A 17496-nucleotide genomic window follows, 5' to 3' on the forward strand; every position below is an offset into this window, starting at 1 on the left:
AGGTCGCTGGCTTGAGCAAGGGGTTACTCCATCTGCTGTAGTCCCATGGTCAAGGCATATATGAGAAAGCTATCAATGAACAACTAAGGTGTCACAACGAAAAACTAATGATTGATGCTTCTCATCTCTCTCCATTCCTGTCTGTCCCTATCTATCCCTCTCTCTGTAAAAAAAAAAAAAAAAAGGAAACAAGAAAAACCTTAAATAAACAACCTAAGGGAATTCGGAAAAACAACAACAAATACAGCTCAATGTGAGTAAAAGGAAGGAAACAATAAAAGTAAGAGCAGAATTAATGAAATAAGAGTCTAAAAGAACAATACAAAAGATCAATGAAAGCAAGAGCTGGTTCTTTGAAAAAATAAACAAGATTGACAAACTTTTAACCAGACTCATCAGTTAAAAAAAAAGAGAGGACTCAAATAATTAAAATCAGAAATGAAAAAGGAAAAGTAACAACTGATACCAAAGAAATAAAGAGGGTTGTAAGAAAATATTACAAATAACCATATGTCGATAAATTGGACAATCTGGGTGAAATGGATAAATTCTTAGAAACACAATCTTCTAAAACTGAACTGGGTAGAATCTGAATAGACAAATTACAACTAGTAAAATTAAGCCCTTAATCAAAAAACTCCAAACAAACAAAGTCCTGGACTGGATGGGATCACTAGGGAATTTTACCAAACGTCCTAAAAATTCAAGGTGGAAAGACCCCCAAACTCATTTTATGAGGCCAGCATTATCCTAATTCCAAAACCAGATATAGACACTACAAAGAAAGAAATTAACAGGTCAATATCCCTGATAAACACAGATACTAAAATAGTCAACAAATTATTACCAACTGGATCCAGTAATACATTAAAAAGATCATATACCATGATCAAATGGGATTTATTCTGGAGATTCAAGGCTGGTACACTATCCACAAATCAATAAACGTGATACACCACATAAACAAAATGAAGAATAATAACCATATGATCACATCAATAGATGCAGAAAAAACATCTGATAAAATACAGCATCCATTTATGATAAAAACTCTCAGCAAAGTGGGAATAGAGGTACCATACCTCAATGTAAAAAAGGCCATATATGTCAACCCTGCAGCCAACATCATACTCAACAGGTAAAAAAATTACAAGACAGGGATGCCCACTTTCACCACTCTCATTCAACATAGCACTGAAAGTCCTAGCCACAGCAATCAGACAAGAAATAAAAGGCATCCAAATTGGAAAGAAAGAAGTAAAACTGTCATTATTTGCAGATGACAAAATACTACAATATAGAGAGCCCTGAAGATCCCACCAAAAATCTACTAAAACTGATAAATGAATTCAGTAAAGAATACAAAATAAATATCCAAAAATCAGTTGCATTTTTATACACCAATAATGAACTACCAGAAAGGGAAACTAAGAAAACAATCCCATTCACAATTGCTTCAAAAAGAATAAAATACCTAGGAATAAACTTAACCAAGGATGTAAAAGACCTGTACTCAGAAAAGTAAAAGATACTGAAGAAAGAAACCGAAGAAGATAAAAATAAGTGGGAGCATATACCATGTTCATGGATATGAAGAATTTACATCATAAAATGTCCATACTAACCAAAGCAATCTACAGATTCAACACATTTCCTATCAAAATACCAATGGCGTATTTGATAGAACTAGAACAAATATTCCAAAAACTTCTATGCAAACACACCACAAAAGAACCCAAATAACCACAGCAATCTAGAGAAAGAACAAAGAGGAATCACGCCACATGGTATGAAACTATATTACAAGGTCACAGTAAACAAAACAGAATGGTACTGGCATAAAAACAGACATACAGATCAACGGAACAGAATAGAGAGCCCAGAAATAAATCTACACCTTTATAGTCAATTATTATTTTACATAGGAGGCAAAAACATACAATAGGGTAAAAATACTCTATTAAATAAATGGTGTTGGCAAAGTTGGACAGATAAGTGCAAAAAAGGGAAACTAGACCACCTTTTCATACCGTACATAAGAAACTCAAAATGGATTAAAGACTTAAATGTTACACCTGAAACCATAAAAATCCTAGAAGAAAACATGGGCAGTAAAATGTCAGACATTTTTCTTGGCAATACTTTTTCTGATATATTGCCTTGGGCAAGAAAAACAAAAGAAAAAATAAATAGGACTAAATCAAAATAAAAAGCTTTTGCACAGCGATGGTAAGCACCAACAAAATGAAAAGACAACCCACTGAATGGAAAAACATATTAACTGATACATCTGATAAGGGGTTAATATTCAAAATTAATAAAGAACTTATAAACTCAACACCAAAAAAAAACCCCAATCCAATTAAAAAATAGTCAAAGGACCTGAGTAGAGACTTCTCCAAAGAGGACACAATGGCCAATAGACATATAAAAAGATGTTCAATGTCACTAATTACCAAAGAAATGCAAATTAAAACCACAATGAGACATCACCTCACACCTGTCAGAATGGCTATTATCAATACATCCACAAAAAACAAGTATTGGCAAAGATGTGGAGACAAGGGAATCCTTATGCACTGATGGTGGAAATGCAGACTGGTGTAACCACTTTGGAAAGCAGTATGGAGTTACCTCAAAAAATTAAAAATGGAACTGCCTCATGACCCAGCAATTCTATTTCTAGAAATTTATCTGAAGTAACCTGAAACACTAATTCAAAAGAATATATGCACCCCTAAGCTCACTGCAGTATTATTTACAATAGCCAACATGTGGAAGCAGCCCAAGTGCTCATCAATAGATGAGTGAACAAAGAAGCTGTGGTACATTTACACAATGGAATATTAATCAGCAGTAAAAAAAAAAAAGGAAATTTTATCCTTTGTGACAGCACAGATGGACCCAGAGAGCATTGCTAAATGAAATATACCAGTCAGAGAAAGACAAGTACCCTGTGATTTCACTCATAAGTAGAATCTGATGAACAAAATGAATTAACAAGCAAAACAGAGACAGACTCACAGACAGAGAGCAGGCTGACAGTTGTCAAAGTTGGGGGAACTGGGGCCTGGGTAGGGGCGGGTCAAGGGACTAAGAAAAAAAAGAAAAAGAAAAAAAAAACTTCATGGGCACAGAAAACAGCATGGTCACTGCCAGAGGAAAAGGGAAGTGGGGGCAGACGGAGGAGGGTATGGTGGGTATACACGATAAAAGATGGAGACCTGGGTGGGCCCTGGCCAGTTGGCTCAGCGGTAGAGCATCGGCCTGGCGTGCGGGGGACCCGGGTTCGATTCCCAGCCAGGGCACATAGGAGAAGCGCCCATTTGCGTCTCCACCCCCCCCCCCTTTCCTCTCTCTCTCTTCCCCTCCTGTGGCCAAGGCTCCATTGGAGCAAAGATGGCCCGGGCGCTGGGGATGGCTCCTTGGCCTCTGCCCCAGGTGCTAGAGTGGCTCTGGTCGCAGCAGAGCATCACCCCCTGGTGGGCGTGCCGGGTGGATCCCAGTCGGGCGCATGCGGGAGTCTGTCTGACTGTCTCTCCCCGTTTCCAGCTTCAGAAAAATACAAAAAAAAAAAAAAGATGGAGACCTGATGGCAGAGTGTCAACTGGGCATGTGTAAGTCCAAGGTTCGATTCCCAACCAGGACACACAGAAGAAGCGCCCATCTGCTTCTCCACCCTTCCCCCTCTCCTTCCTCTCTATCTCAATCTTCCCCTCCTGCAGCCAAGGTTTCACTGGAGCAAAGTTGGCCAGGGCACTGAGGATGGCTCTGTGGCCTCTGCCTCACGCATTAGAATGGCTCCAGTTGCAACGGAGCATCGACCCCTGGTGGGCATGCCGGATGGATCCAGTAGGGCGCATGTGGGAGTCTGTCTCTCTGCATCCCTCTTCTTACTTCAAAAAATATAAAAATTAAAAATAAAAAATAAATAAAAAAAGATGGAGATCTGATTTGGGGTGGTGAACACACAATAAACTATATAGATGATGTGTTGTGGAATTGTGCACCTGAAACCTGTACAATTTTGTTAACCAGTGTCACCCCAATTTTCAATAAAAAGGAAAAAAAATTAATAAATTTTAAAATAAGGTTAAATGAGATCATCAATGCAGAGCTTAGCTAGAGCACAGAAAAATGACTTAATAAGCAGTAACTAGAAGTATATATACTTCTAAAAGTTCCAGAAATTATAATAAATAGCAAAGTCATCTACAATTTTTAAATCAGTTATTAAAATAAAATAGATATTAGTTTATATATTAAATGTTTTTCTAGTTATTTGTGAACTTATTTTAATATGTAAATTCACAATTTATCTAGAAACTTAAATCTATAGCCCTAGCTTACTATTAAATAATTCTTGAGATAAATGTGCTATAATACAAATAATTACCTCTTAATTTATCAAATTTTTAAATACTGCTTCTTTACATATTGATAGAAAGTTTTATGTTTTGGTTTTCAGTTGTAGTAAGAACACCATATAATATTTAGGAGGTGTGGATTTTCACCCTAACTAATAGCACTTGTGAGCTAAAAAGCCTTTATCCATTCTGGATTTCAATTTTCTCCTAAACAGTGCTGGCAAAACTACAAACACAATTCTCATATTTTCCTTAGAACTGGTCAAAGGCTTTCTGACCTATTGTGTCCAGTTCTAAGTCTCAAGAGAAACAAATCTTTAAGCCTATGAATGACCCATGTATGCATATGTGGAAACTTAAATTTAAGGCCAATTTAAATTTGGCTTTTTATAAGTATCATTGAGAGGTTAGGAGGGATACAGGGATATATCATCAGGAGAGTTTCTATTTTTCAATTTATATAATTTCAGATCTCATTATTTAAATTTATGTAATTCCTTTGAATAACTAATATAATAAAGACCATGCTTCTGATCTCTTCCTTTTATTTCCAAGTTTTCTGAAATCTACATTCACTATATCATCTTCTTCACATCCTACTCATTGCAAGCTCCTTTAATTACAGTTTCTGCCCTACTTCTCCACTGAAATTATTTTCTCAATAGGTTGATGGCTTTTTATTTTAAAAAATGACCCCCTAACATCTTCCTTCCCATAAAGGTAAAGCTTTTTGAAAAAAGAAAAACTTGCCCAATATTTCACTCCTCAACACAGCACAATCTTGTGCTCGTGCTCCTTTGTAGCTACCACAGTGTAACCCACCACTGAAAGTACCACTGCTTTGGTTATATCACCATTATTGTTATCAGCACAGCTGCTGTTTATCAAATGGGTATTATCTGCTAGGAACTATACTAAGTGCTTTCTGTGAGTTTACTAATTTATGTGACATTTAGACCAACTCCTTAAGATAACTCCTATCCTCAGTTTTCAGAAGAAACCAAAACTCAGAGGATAAGTAACTTGCAGAGTCTCACAGTAAAATAAGAGCTGAAGCCAAGGTTCAAATCCCAGTTTTTATGACTATGTCCTCACTATGTTGTAAAACCTGTCAGATGCAATGGCCTCATTTGTCATCTACTTACTTGACTCTTTGCAGACTATGACAATGGATGCCATCTTTACTATACTTCAACTTTTAGATACCAGTTTAGTTCTGCTTTTAACTCTGCTCAAGCCTTCTTTTTCCTGGGTTCCTGTTTCTCCATCTATCCTTACATATCAATGTTCCCTGGCATTCTGCCACAGGTCCTCTTACTGTTTTCCCTGCCTGAGCAATTTCACTCAATCCCATGGTTTCAGTAACTGTCACTTATACTTTCCTATAATTCCTAATCTGTAATTACAACCTCAACTTTTTTCCTGAGCTCCACATGAAATACCGTATTTCCCCATGTTTAAGACGCTCCCATGTATGAAATGCACCTTAATTTTGGGGCCCAAAATTTGGGGGGGGGGAAATGTATTACATAAAGTTACTGAACTCAAGTTTTATTCACCATAAAATTGATACAATTCCTCATCACTGTCAAAACTCCCATCCATTAGCTTGTCCTCATCTATATCTGATGATGAATCACTGTCTTCATATATTGCCTCATCCTCAGTTCCATCTATGGCATTAGAAACGCCACAACCATTGTATGAGACGCACCCAGTTTTGAGACCACAAATTTTTTTGGAAAATGTGTGTATTATACATGGGAAAATACAGTATCAACTTCCTATACTGCACCACCAAAATGTTAACTCCCACTCTACAGATGCAAAAGCAAATTCATTATCTTCTACACAAACCTACTATTCCAATTCTTAAGTTCCTTATCTTGCTTAAAACACTAACATCTGACCAGTGACCTAAGCCAAAAACCTAGGCAGTATTTTGATGACTCCTCTCACTCCCCACTTTATAAATCTAATCGCCACCAAGTCCTGTCAATCTACTCTTAAATCTTTTCAACTCCTTTTCTGACTCTGCCACAAGTTATCTATCTAGTGCAGGCTCGGTGCAATCCAAACCAATCTCCATGATTTTAGCTTTGTTCTCTCCAATCTATTTCCATATTACATAAAAGTATTTTTCTAAAATGCAAAGCTTCCAATGTCATTTGAGTCCTTAGTCAAGCCATATAGGGAGATAAATATTATCATTGGACTTATTATGATGAGAAAATAAAATCTTATCATTAACCCACTAAAAAAATAAAAATCAAAAATAAAATGCAAAGCCTCCAGTGGCTTTCCATATTGCTTATAAGACAAAGGCCTAATCTCCATAATATTGCATACAAAATCTTTCATAATTACCCGTCCCTCATCTAAACTCTACTGCCCTTTTTCAGGCATATGGCACTATTTACAGTCCCTCTAGGTACCAAGTTGTTTCTCTCTTCTTGTCTTTTATTCAGGTGTGTTCTCAAAGCAAAATGTTATTAAAATTTATAATGCACCATGATTTGTGCTTACCTTCTTTGTGGTCCTTAGTGTGCTAAGATTATTTACACATACACACCCATTTTTAAACCAAAAGCTAATGGACCAGAACTGCATTTTTGTAGTCCCGAGATACGGCAATGTAACTGGCACAAAGTATGAACTTAATAAAGGTCTAAAATTTAAATCTGCTTTTCTCCTGCATTTCAGTACCAAATTTCCAACTGCCTACTATACAACTTACATAGATAGTATAGTAGGCAGACTGGCCTCCCAAACACATCCACTTCCTCATCACCAGAACCTGTAAAGATATGGTTCATTACATGCAAGAAGAATTAACATTGCAGGTGAAATTTAGATTGTTAATCAGTTGAATCTGTATTGCCTGCTGCACTGAGAATTTCAGTTGAACTTCAGGAGACCAGGAAAAATACTATATTCAAGCAGAAAATTCGCTAATTATACCACTTGCCAGACTTTAGTTGAGTTTTTTTTTGTAGTTCTGCTTTCTTTTTTCCTTTTTTCCTTTTTTTTTTTTTTTTTTAATTCAGTGAGAGGGGAAGCAGAGAGACAGACTCCCGCATGTTCCCCAACCGGGATCCACCCAGAAAGCCCACTAGAGGGCAATGCTCTGCCCATCTGTGGCATTGCTCCATTGCTCAGCAACTGAGAACTCTTAGAGCTTGAGGCAGAGGCCATGGAGCCAGCCTCAGCGCCTGGGGCCAACTCACTCCAATGGAGCCATGCTGCAGGAAGGAGAGGAAGAGGGAGAAGGGAAGAGGGAGGGGGAGGGGGAGGGGAGGGGGAGGGGAGGGGGAGGGGAAGAAGGAGAGGGAGGAGGAGGAGGAGGAAAGGAGGGGTGGAGAAGCAGATGGTTGCTTCTCCTGTGTGTCCTGACTGGGAATCAAATCCGGGACTTCCACATGCCAGGCCAAAGCTCTACCACTGAGCCAAAGAGCCAGGGCCTGTTCTGCTTTTTGAATTAAGAATACATTTTGCTTTATAGTTCTTTATCTCAACATTTACTTTTTTCCATCACCTTGATAGTTATTTCTACTCTGGTTTGTCACCTACCTCTCTAAACTTTAAACAACCTGTACCTTACAGTTCACCAAGATCCCATTCAGTAAATTACTATTTTATAACATTTAAACAAAACTTAAGAGCTAAGAAAAAAGTTTCCTCTTATTTTCCTCAGCTGAACACATTTATTAAGCAATCACCATGAGTAAGGCACTACTGAAAAGGATTCAGAGCTGCATATAGAGGTGGGCAAGCAAAGATAATACAAAATTACAAAACACACACACGCAAGGTAAGTGCCATAAAAAAGGAACCAACAGGGTTCCATGGAGAGTTCAACGGGGATGCTCAGTGACAAGATGAAGGGTTCATGATAATGATGACATTTAAGATGAACACTGAAAACAGATGTAGATAGAAATGCCCTTGTTAACTGTATTAAGGTACATGTGGCATTTTTAAAGTGAGTTCAAAATTCTTTGATTTGCCTCTCATCAAATAGAGGAAAAGAATATACATCCCCTCCCTTAAAGCTGTGCTGCTCTGTTACTGTTTGACCACAGAAATATATTTGTGCCAGTTTTTAGGACTAGTTTCTGTCTCTTGAACTGCTTACTCTTTGAACCCAGCCACCACATTAGAAGCAAGCCCAAATGACCTCATTAAAGACATCCAAGTGGAGACAAACCAACAGCCAGCACCAAATTGTCAGGCTTGTGAGAAAGCCATCTTGGTAATAGATCCTCCAGCCCTAATCAGGTACCGCCAAACCAATGAGACAGAGATGAGATGATTCTACCAAACTTGGCCGAAATTACAAATTCAAAAGCAAAACAAATGAATGTTGTTTTAAGCTACTAAGTTTTAAAGTAGTTTGTTACACAATAGATAACTATAACAGTATAGGTATGACACTTGAGTAAAGAACACACAAACAAGTGAATTTACTTCATTATAAAGTATTTTCCAGATTTTCTTAGTCAAATGTACACTCCTCAAAAAAAAAAAAAAAAAAAAAAAAAACCCACACCAAAATATGAAGTACCATTCTGTTTGCTCTCAAGATGAAAAAGATTAATGATTTCTACTTTAATCTTCCATATATGCCATGAAACACAAGTGAGTAAGCTCTAAAACCTTACTTAAATAAGAAGTTGTAGGCCCTGGCCAGTTGGCTGTGTGGTAGAGCGTCGGCCTGGTGTGTGGATGTCCCAGGTTCAATTCTAAGTCAGAGCACACAGGAGAAGCAACCATCTGCTTCTCCACTCACCCTCTCTTCTCTCTCTTTCTCCCCCCTCTTGCAGCTATGGCTTGATTCGCTCAGGCAAGTTGGCTCTGAATGCTGAGGATGGCTCCATGGCCTTCACCTCAGGCACTAAAAATATCTTAATTATGTAGTAATAGAGCGATGCCCCAGACAGGAAGAGCATTGCCCCATAGGGGCCTTGCCAGGTGAATCCCCATCAGAGTGCATGTGGGAGTCTGTCTTTCTTCTTCCCCAGCTCTCCCTTAATTAAAAAAAAAGAAGGGGTAGCCTGGCTAGGTGGTGGCACAGTGGATAGAGTGTGGGCTTGGGATGCTGAGCAGCAAGCAAGGTTCAAAACCCTGAGGTTGCAGGCTTGAGCAGGGGATCACCAGCTTGAGCACAGGGTTGCTGGTTTGAGTGGGATCACAGACATGACCCCATGGTCGCTGGCTTGAGCCCAAAGGTCGCTGGATTGAGCAAGGGGTCACTGGCTCGGCTGGAGCCCCCCAGTCAAGGCACATATGAGAAAGCAATCAATAAACAACTAAGGTACCGCAACTATGGGCTGATGCTTCTCATCTCTCTCCCTTCCTGTCTGTCTGTCCCTATCTGTCCTCTCTCTCTCTTGCGCTCACTAAAAAAGGAAAAAAAATAGACACTATAAAATGGGGGCAGAACAGGAGCTTGCTCTCTCGGTTCCTGAGATTAATATTAGAGGAGATAGCAGAGGAGAGCAGAGAAAGGCCACGTGGAGGAGGCCAGGAAAAGCAGCCAAGATGGCGGAGTGTTGAGTGAGAGGCAGTTTGTGCAGAGTTTGTATCTGGGAGAAGGAAGGAGATGGGGAACAGAGGTGAATAAGTCTGGTGAGCTAGAAACCTTTGATTCTAGGAAAATCGGATAAGTCAGTGGCTTTGTGAGCACTGAATGTGAGTGGGTTTTGGAGCCCAGTGTGTGTTTGTACTTGCCCGCCAGGTGCAACTAGGATTAAAGATGATAGCCCATCAAAAAAAAAAAAAAAAAAAAAAAAAGGAAAAAAATAAATTGCTATTTATTTGCTAGAGCCATTAAATTTTTCTGCAATAGTTCTAGATTTCAAATTTGGCTGTGGCAGGTTACAACTGACTTTTCTTTTGTTAAATTTCATTAGTAGAGATGATGCAGTGTTATATACAAAGGTAAAAGAGAATGTACAGGTGGCTTCCTTTTAAAACAAATACAGAAGGGTCTGTTAAGAATTTATGTTAGCTTTCTGATGACATGCACCAATAATCTTATCAACCTCCCTACTTCAGTCATTCACTCTTAGCAATGGTCAGAATCTAGTCTATCCTTTGCAATTAAGGAAAACTGCACCTCTCTCAAGGTCAATCATCCTACTTTGAAACCACACTTCAGTTCCCTGCTTTTTTGTAAAAGGTCAGACAGTAAATGTTTTACATTTTGTTGACCAAATATGGTTTCTGTTGCATATTCTTATTCTTCTTTGTTTTGGTTTTTTAGAACACTTTAAAAATGTAAAACCAATTCTAAGCTCAAGAGCCATATAAAAGAGATTTTGGCCCAGATTTGTAAGCAGTAGTTAGCGGACCCCTTACATTAATAGTACCAACATCTTCTGACTGTCCACTATTTCCCTCATGATCATATTAGATTTCTTAATACAGCGTTTTAATCATTCCCTTGTATATAAATTTCACTTCCCTGCCCCTTTACTACTTTATCCAATCCATTAGGCAAAATCTCAGCCCTGGTTAAAGCTAACTCTGCCTACTTCTGGTACTGATACAGCTACACACAACCAGAAAATTCACAACAATGCTTTAAATTCATAAACATTAACTTTATTAAGTGGACATTAGTATCCCTGACATTCCTACATTTTCCTAATCCACTTACTCTCTTATACTCCTAGAGAATTATTTTATACCTTCTCGTCAAGACTGCAACATCTTCCCCATCCTTATTTTCATTAAGAAAACAGATAAAACCAGAAGAAAATGTCCATCACCTATGCTATCTATCCATGTTCTCTGTCTTTCCTCCTTACTATACAGGAACTGTGAGTACTCCTATCAAAAGCCTGCTCCTCCACTTATACCCTAAATCCCATCCCTCTTGCCTCAAGTACTGTTCAGCAACTGTCCCCACTCTCTCCTTCAACATCAATTATTCCATGTCTTCTAGGCCATTCCCAGTAGCACACAAACATGCTACCATTTCTTTCTATGTTCACCCACACATGCAAATACTTCTGCCTTCAGTTACCCATTTTTCCACTCCATCATTCAAAAAGATTGTCTCTTCAAATTATCTCCAACTTCTCTACTCTTATTTCTTAAACCCACCCTAATCAGGCTTTGACCCCATTCTTCCACCAAAAACTGTTCTTTTCAAGGACCTCAACATTGCTGAAAATCAATTGTCAGTTCTTGACTCTGAGCTTACTTGACAGCAGTCACAGATGATCACGATCTCGAAACACTCTCTTCAGTTAGCCGCCAGGACTCCACACTCTCCTGGGTTTCCTATCTCGTAAGTACTTCTTTTCAGTTTCTTTTTCTGGTTCCTCTTCATTACTCCCAACACTTTTATGTTAGCATGTCCTATGGAGGCCTTGGTCCTTCTCTTTTTCTTTTTTTTTTCCTCTAATTTATTGGGGTGACATGGTTTGCCCCTTTTCTTTCTTCACATTTAATCCTTGGTAATCTCATCCAGTCTCGTGGTTTTAACAACATCAACATACTGATCACACCCAAATTTATATCGCCAGCCCAGGTAATTCCTGTTTGCCATACTCATACTCAGCTGCTTCCTTAAAATCTCCATTTGGATGTCTAACAGGCATCTCAAACATACATATCCCAAATTAACCCCGTTCTTTACAACCACACCTCCAAACAGCAGTTAACTACAACAGACCTGGAAGAGCCAGAAATACTGGAACAATACACTTCAGAATAAATATTTTAAAACAGTTATCAGCTTAAGGTAAAAAACAAACAAACAAAAAAAAACTTTATATCACTGTTTATTCTCAATGGTGCCTGCACATGGGTTATACATTGTTTTAAATAAACAATTCACTTATATATATCTAAGTGTTAATTTCCCAGAAAGGAATATTTAAAAGCAGTGCCACTAGAATCTAAAACAAAAAGATCAGCAGTGGTTTTTCTTTTTACTTTTTTTAAGCAATGGTTTTTCAATAATTATGATGTCAGAGGCAAAAATGTATTTGAATATCAAAGCTTCTAAGGAAAGATAGTTTAGCTTCTTGAAAGAAGTTATGTTGCCTAAATACTAATAAATTCTTAACAATGTCAGTAAAGAGGATCATACATCTGTACCTTTTTAATGAGAGAAAAGAACAGATGTTTTAAAAAAAAAAAAGTAACTGCTAGCAACAGCTTTCAGCAAAATATCACATTTTAAAAATATATTCCCTAATATTATTTAAAAGTTATTCCCAGTTATACAAAATATTGTAAAAATTATATAAGCCTAGCCTATAGGCCAAAAAAACATTTTTAAATTACTAGAAAGTATAAATTGTAGAAAAATTTAAACTGGTAATAAAAATAGGAGTTTCATTGTAAGTATCTATGCCTAATTCATTTTAATCATATGTAAACTGAGCAGACTAATATTTCTAAAAACCAAAATCCTACTTAAGGAATATGAATGGAAGAGAGTGGGATTCTTCCCACATAGCTCTGCCAATTAGAAAACCTAAAACTATTATGGTTTATTTAGTACCCATAGTCTTTGTGGACCATTTATAAAAGAATTAAATTCTCAAAGTTCTAAATGCCATCCTAACTTCATAAACCAGGCTCCAATTCTGATGCTTTATAAGAACAGATGTTAAATTTCTTGAAAACAACATACTCTGTATTTCAACAAAAGCCTTACAAACTAATTATTATATTCTAGAAAAGAGAACAAAGAGGGAAGCCAAAGCAAACTCAAAAATACCTTTTCACATGCCATTCTTGGTAAAAGTTTATGTACACTTAAAATAATGACTTTTAAAATTTACATAATAATTGATATAACAGTGATGATTTCACTAATAACCTGGTAATACAACCACCAAAACAAAATGTTAATGTTATTACATAGCAGTAATTCAATTTTTTCTTATTTCTAAGTTATTTTATTCTCTTCCTAAATAAAAATGTCATTTTAGAAGAAACTTCAAAAACTTTTTCTTCTTTTCCAAGTGAGAAGAGGAGAGAGAGATAGCTCCTTCATGCACCCCAACGGGGATCCACCCGGCAACTTCTGTCTGGGGCCAATGCTCTGCCCATCTGGGCTATTTTTAGTGCCTGAGGCAGGGGCTCCACAGAGTCATCCTCAGAGCCCAGGGCTGATGTGCTAGAACCAATCAAGCCATGACTGTGGGAGGGGATGAGAGAGGGACGGACAAACAGATAGACAGACAGAAGGAAAGGGGGGAGGGGTGGAGAAGCAGATGGTTGCTTCTCCTGTGCTGACTGGGGATCAAACCTAAAACACCCCCACAGTGGGCTGACACTCTACCACTGAGCCAACCAGCCAGGGCCAAAGAAACTTTAAATATAAAAATCTTAATAAAAATTTATCTCAAAAATAAATCACAGAAATGTAAAAATTTTATTAACAAGAGATATCCCAAGAAATACTTAAAGGGGGGAGAAACTTACAAAATATTGGTGAAATTATTTAGATTTCAAAAGATTAAAACCAATTGTATATTTAGTCTCAACAGTTATCTCTATCAACATAATAAAATCAAAATGAAATAAATTTATTGCTGTCACTCTAAGTCTTATCCCACATTACAAAATAAAAATTAACTTAAAAGCATTCTATGCAAGTTTTCAAACACTTCTACCATACTTTTGAACTCACTTGGGTAAATATGGATCTTTCCAACAGCAGCAGCAGTTTCTACAAAGTTATTTACCTTGTCCAGGTCTCGCAGTTACAGCTGCTCCAGCAGATGGCGGCTCAAACTCCTGTCAATCACAATAATGTTATTGCAAGTGACCTATTACAATGTATAACTTAAAATAAAATAGTAGTGATATCACAGCCTTACCTTTGCTTTCTTTGAGTCTGGATCAAATCTTTCAAGAATTAATTTAGCTGTTTTATAAGTCTCTTTTTCCATGACTTCTTCAAGCTGCAAACAAAAATTTCCATAAATTGCCACATTTTAAGAAACACACTACTTATTTCATAAGTTCTATTCAAAAAGTGTATAAGGCTTAAACAGCATATAATATCTCCAGACAGCATGAAAGACTTCCTACATTCAAATAATTAAAATCCAGATTTTAAAATGACTTCTAACCTGTAATATGTTACTTGTATTTAACAGCTCTACTGCAAGAAAATACCAAATATTGCTAATTGTTTACATATAATGAGGAGAATAATTACATGCACCAACTTTAATAATGGAATGTGCAAAAATCTATCAGCCATCATTATTGGAAGTTATTAGACATGACAAGCAAATGACAGGCAATTCCTCAGATTTATTTCCTCATAGCACTTAATGCTATTAATTTAAAGAAGGTCGTTAGCCAAGAGCTTTACAAAATAAAATCTCTGTGCCAATTAACTGCTGTCAGCATCGATTTTAGATTATTTATTAGCAGAAGCAATTAGCTTGCTGCAAATGCAGTGAACACTCACTAACTGGGAGAACAGCCACAGATTTTGTTCAAATGACTTTAAAAGCTGAAGCTCCTTTTTTTTACTTAGAGTAAAACAACTACAGGGAAAAAACATGAACATAGTAAGAATTAAAGTAAAATTTTTATTGAGTTCTATGCTCACACTAGGGACTGTAATTAAGACACTTCATTATTATAGCATTTTATTTACAATGTATCCAAGTCACTTTATGGCTTAATACATGGGTTTAATTTAAAAGTAATCACTAGTAAAGTATCATTTTAGCAGTTATGACCCAATGTCAGAAAAGGTTTAACTTTAGTACAAGACAATCATAGTATGACAAATAGCTACTGTGTAGAATAAAATGCTTTTGCCAAAATTGGAATGGGACCTTTTCCTTCTCGGTGACCACTAATAGCCACTTGTACTCATAAAATGTCATATTCCAAAGGACATTTATTATAAAATGCAAAACAGAACATACTTACCAAGTTAAAAATATGCTACTACAATAGTAGTTAATAGACTCCTCATTAAAAACTCAATTTAACATTTAAGAAGCCAAGTGCTTAAATGATTAACCTTGGTGTTGTGAAACTAAAACATTTTCCTAATTATTTCAAAATAATAATAAATTCTCAAAGCAAGCACATTTAATTTTCTGATGTAAAGGAAATGTCTGTGATATCACTTTAAAATTGGGGAAAAACTGGGAATGAGGGTAAAGAGAAGGTATATGATTGGCTATATCCCCAAATCAGCGGAATATCAAAGAGCTGAATCCCTGATCTCTACAAATTAATTTTGGATGTTTTAGACAAGTGTACCAATAGAATTTAATGTAGTGATAGAAATGGTTTATATCAGCCCTGGCCAGTTGGCTCAGCTGTAGAGCGCATACAGAAGTCCCGGGTTCAATTCCCAGTCAGGGTACACTGGAGAAGCAACCATCTGCTTCTCCATCCCTACCCCTTCCCTCTGTCTCTGGCTCTCTCTCTTTCCCTCTGAGTTGGCCTCAGGCACTAAAAAAAATAGCTCAGGTTGCAATGGAGCAAACAAAGGCGGCCAGTTGCGGAGCATGCAGGAGTCTGTCTCTCTGCCTCCCCTTCTCTCACTAAAAAAATTTAATAAATAAATAAATACATACATACATAAATAAATGATTTATATCTTCTTTTTAAAATTTATTTATTGCACAATATAGTAGCCACTAAGCCATATGTAATAAATGGGCACTTAAAATGTTCCTTGTGCAAATGAGGAACTGAATTGTAATTTTATTCCATTTTAAATAGTGCAAATTTAAAAAGCTACATGGAGCTAGTGACTACTGATTTGGACAGTACAATTCTAAATCAAGACCACCACTAGGTTTAAAATAATTAGATACAACTGTGATCTTTAAAACGACACAAAACTCAAAACCAAAATACCACTTCATCAGATTGTAATTCCTGGTACATCATTCAACAAATACTCCATGTTTATATCCATATACATATAAAGTGTTTAAATAAAATCATTTTTAAAAGCACTAAAATATATAAATCCATTCTACTTTTGCATTTACTTCTAGCTAAAATTTTTTCACTCAACAATTTTAACATACTTATATATACACATTTTAAGTAAATTTTTTTTTTAAATAGACATTCTGATCAGTGGGAAAGAACATAAATTTGGAACTTCGAGGTTCAAAGCATATCTCCATTCTTAATCAGCTGGAAAGACTTTAGCAAGTCTGTTAGCTTCAGTTTCTCCTTTTGTAAGACACATTGATTTTCTTCATAGAACTGTCACGCAATTTAAATATAATAATGTAGGAGAAGAAGTCTACCACAGTACCTAATAAAACAACACATAATCTTCAATAATACCTCAATTACTCAGAATGGGTCTGAAACAAGCAGTGTTTCCAAATACCCAACATATTAATCCTAGGATTCAGAAGTAAAAGACTGGATTCTCTGAATTCCCTAAATTATAAGTTACTATGCATTTTTCACAATATTTTATATATATTAAAAAATAATACAACAGACTAAATTGTTTTTCAATGATATGGTTAGACTGAAAGCTTTAGTTTTTTATTTAAGAAAATAAATACACAGTTATTAATTTATTATTCAATCATATCATTATATATCATGGTTATAATATATTAATCAACATTATTTTGACAAGGTTATATATTTTAATATGTAACATTTCAACCTGGTATATACACATTTCATCATAGAGAACACTAAACAGAAACACTAACACAAAATAAATGTCAAAAATTATTTTAATTTTGAAAAATAATTCTACAAATATTTAAATTATTCTTGAAATAAAATTTTAAAATAAATTACTAATTGTCCTATCCAATATTCTTGATTTTTATTTCATGACAAATATCTCATAGAAAAATTTATTTTATTTGGCACTGACTTTGGTCAAATTATTAAGAGTGTGAGCAAAGGCATCTTTAATGGTATAAGTTGCATCATTTAAACTCATCTTTTTACAGCAATGAAAATATTGTCTGTTTACCCTAATTTAGGTTTTGCTGTTGAAATTAATATTGTTTTTACTAATTGAGATTTTATATCATTTTCTGATTTCATATAGGAATATTTTACAATAATAGTCACAATATCTCTCTCTGCATTTCTGTTAAAATATATATTTACAAAGATCTGTTCCCTGTGG

The 17496-nt window shown here is 36.1% G+C and overlaps 1 protein-coding gene across 4 annotated transcripts in view; it reads right to left on the reverse strand.

Annotated features, from left to right (window-relative positions):
* LNPK (lunapark, ER junction formation factor) overlaps positions 1–17496 on the reverse strand; it is a 91279-nt gene that overhangs the window by 40309 nt on the left and 33474 nt on the right. For all 4 annotated transcript variants that reach the window (XM_066345589.1, XM_066345586.1, XM_066345588.1 and 1 more), the window contains 2 exons: positions 14216–14299; positions 14081–14132 (listed from right to left, as the gene is read on the reverse strand). In XM_066345589.1, coding sequence (XP_066201686.1) covers positions 14081–14132; positions 14216–14299 — 136 coding nt within the window. The remainder of the gene's footprint in view (positions 1–14080; positions 14133–14215; positions 14300–17496) is intronic.

This window comes from Saccopteryx leptura, chromosome 7 (genome assembly GCF_036850995.1).
Source record: "Saccopteryx leptura isolate mSacLep1 chromosome 7, mSacLep1_pri_phased_curated, whole genome shotgun sequence".
Taxonomy (NCBI): domain Eukaryota; kingdom Metazoa; phylum Chordata; class Mammalia; order Chiroptera; family Emballonuridae; genus Saccopteryx; species Saccopteryx leptura.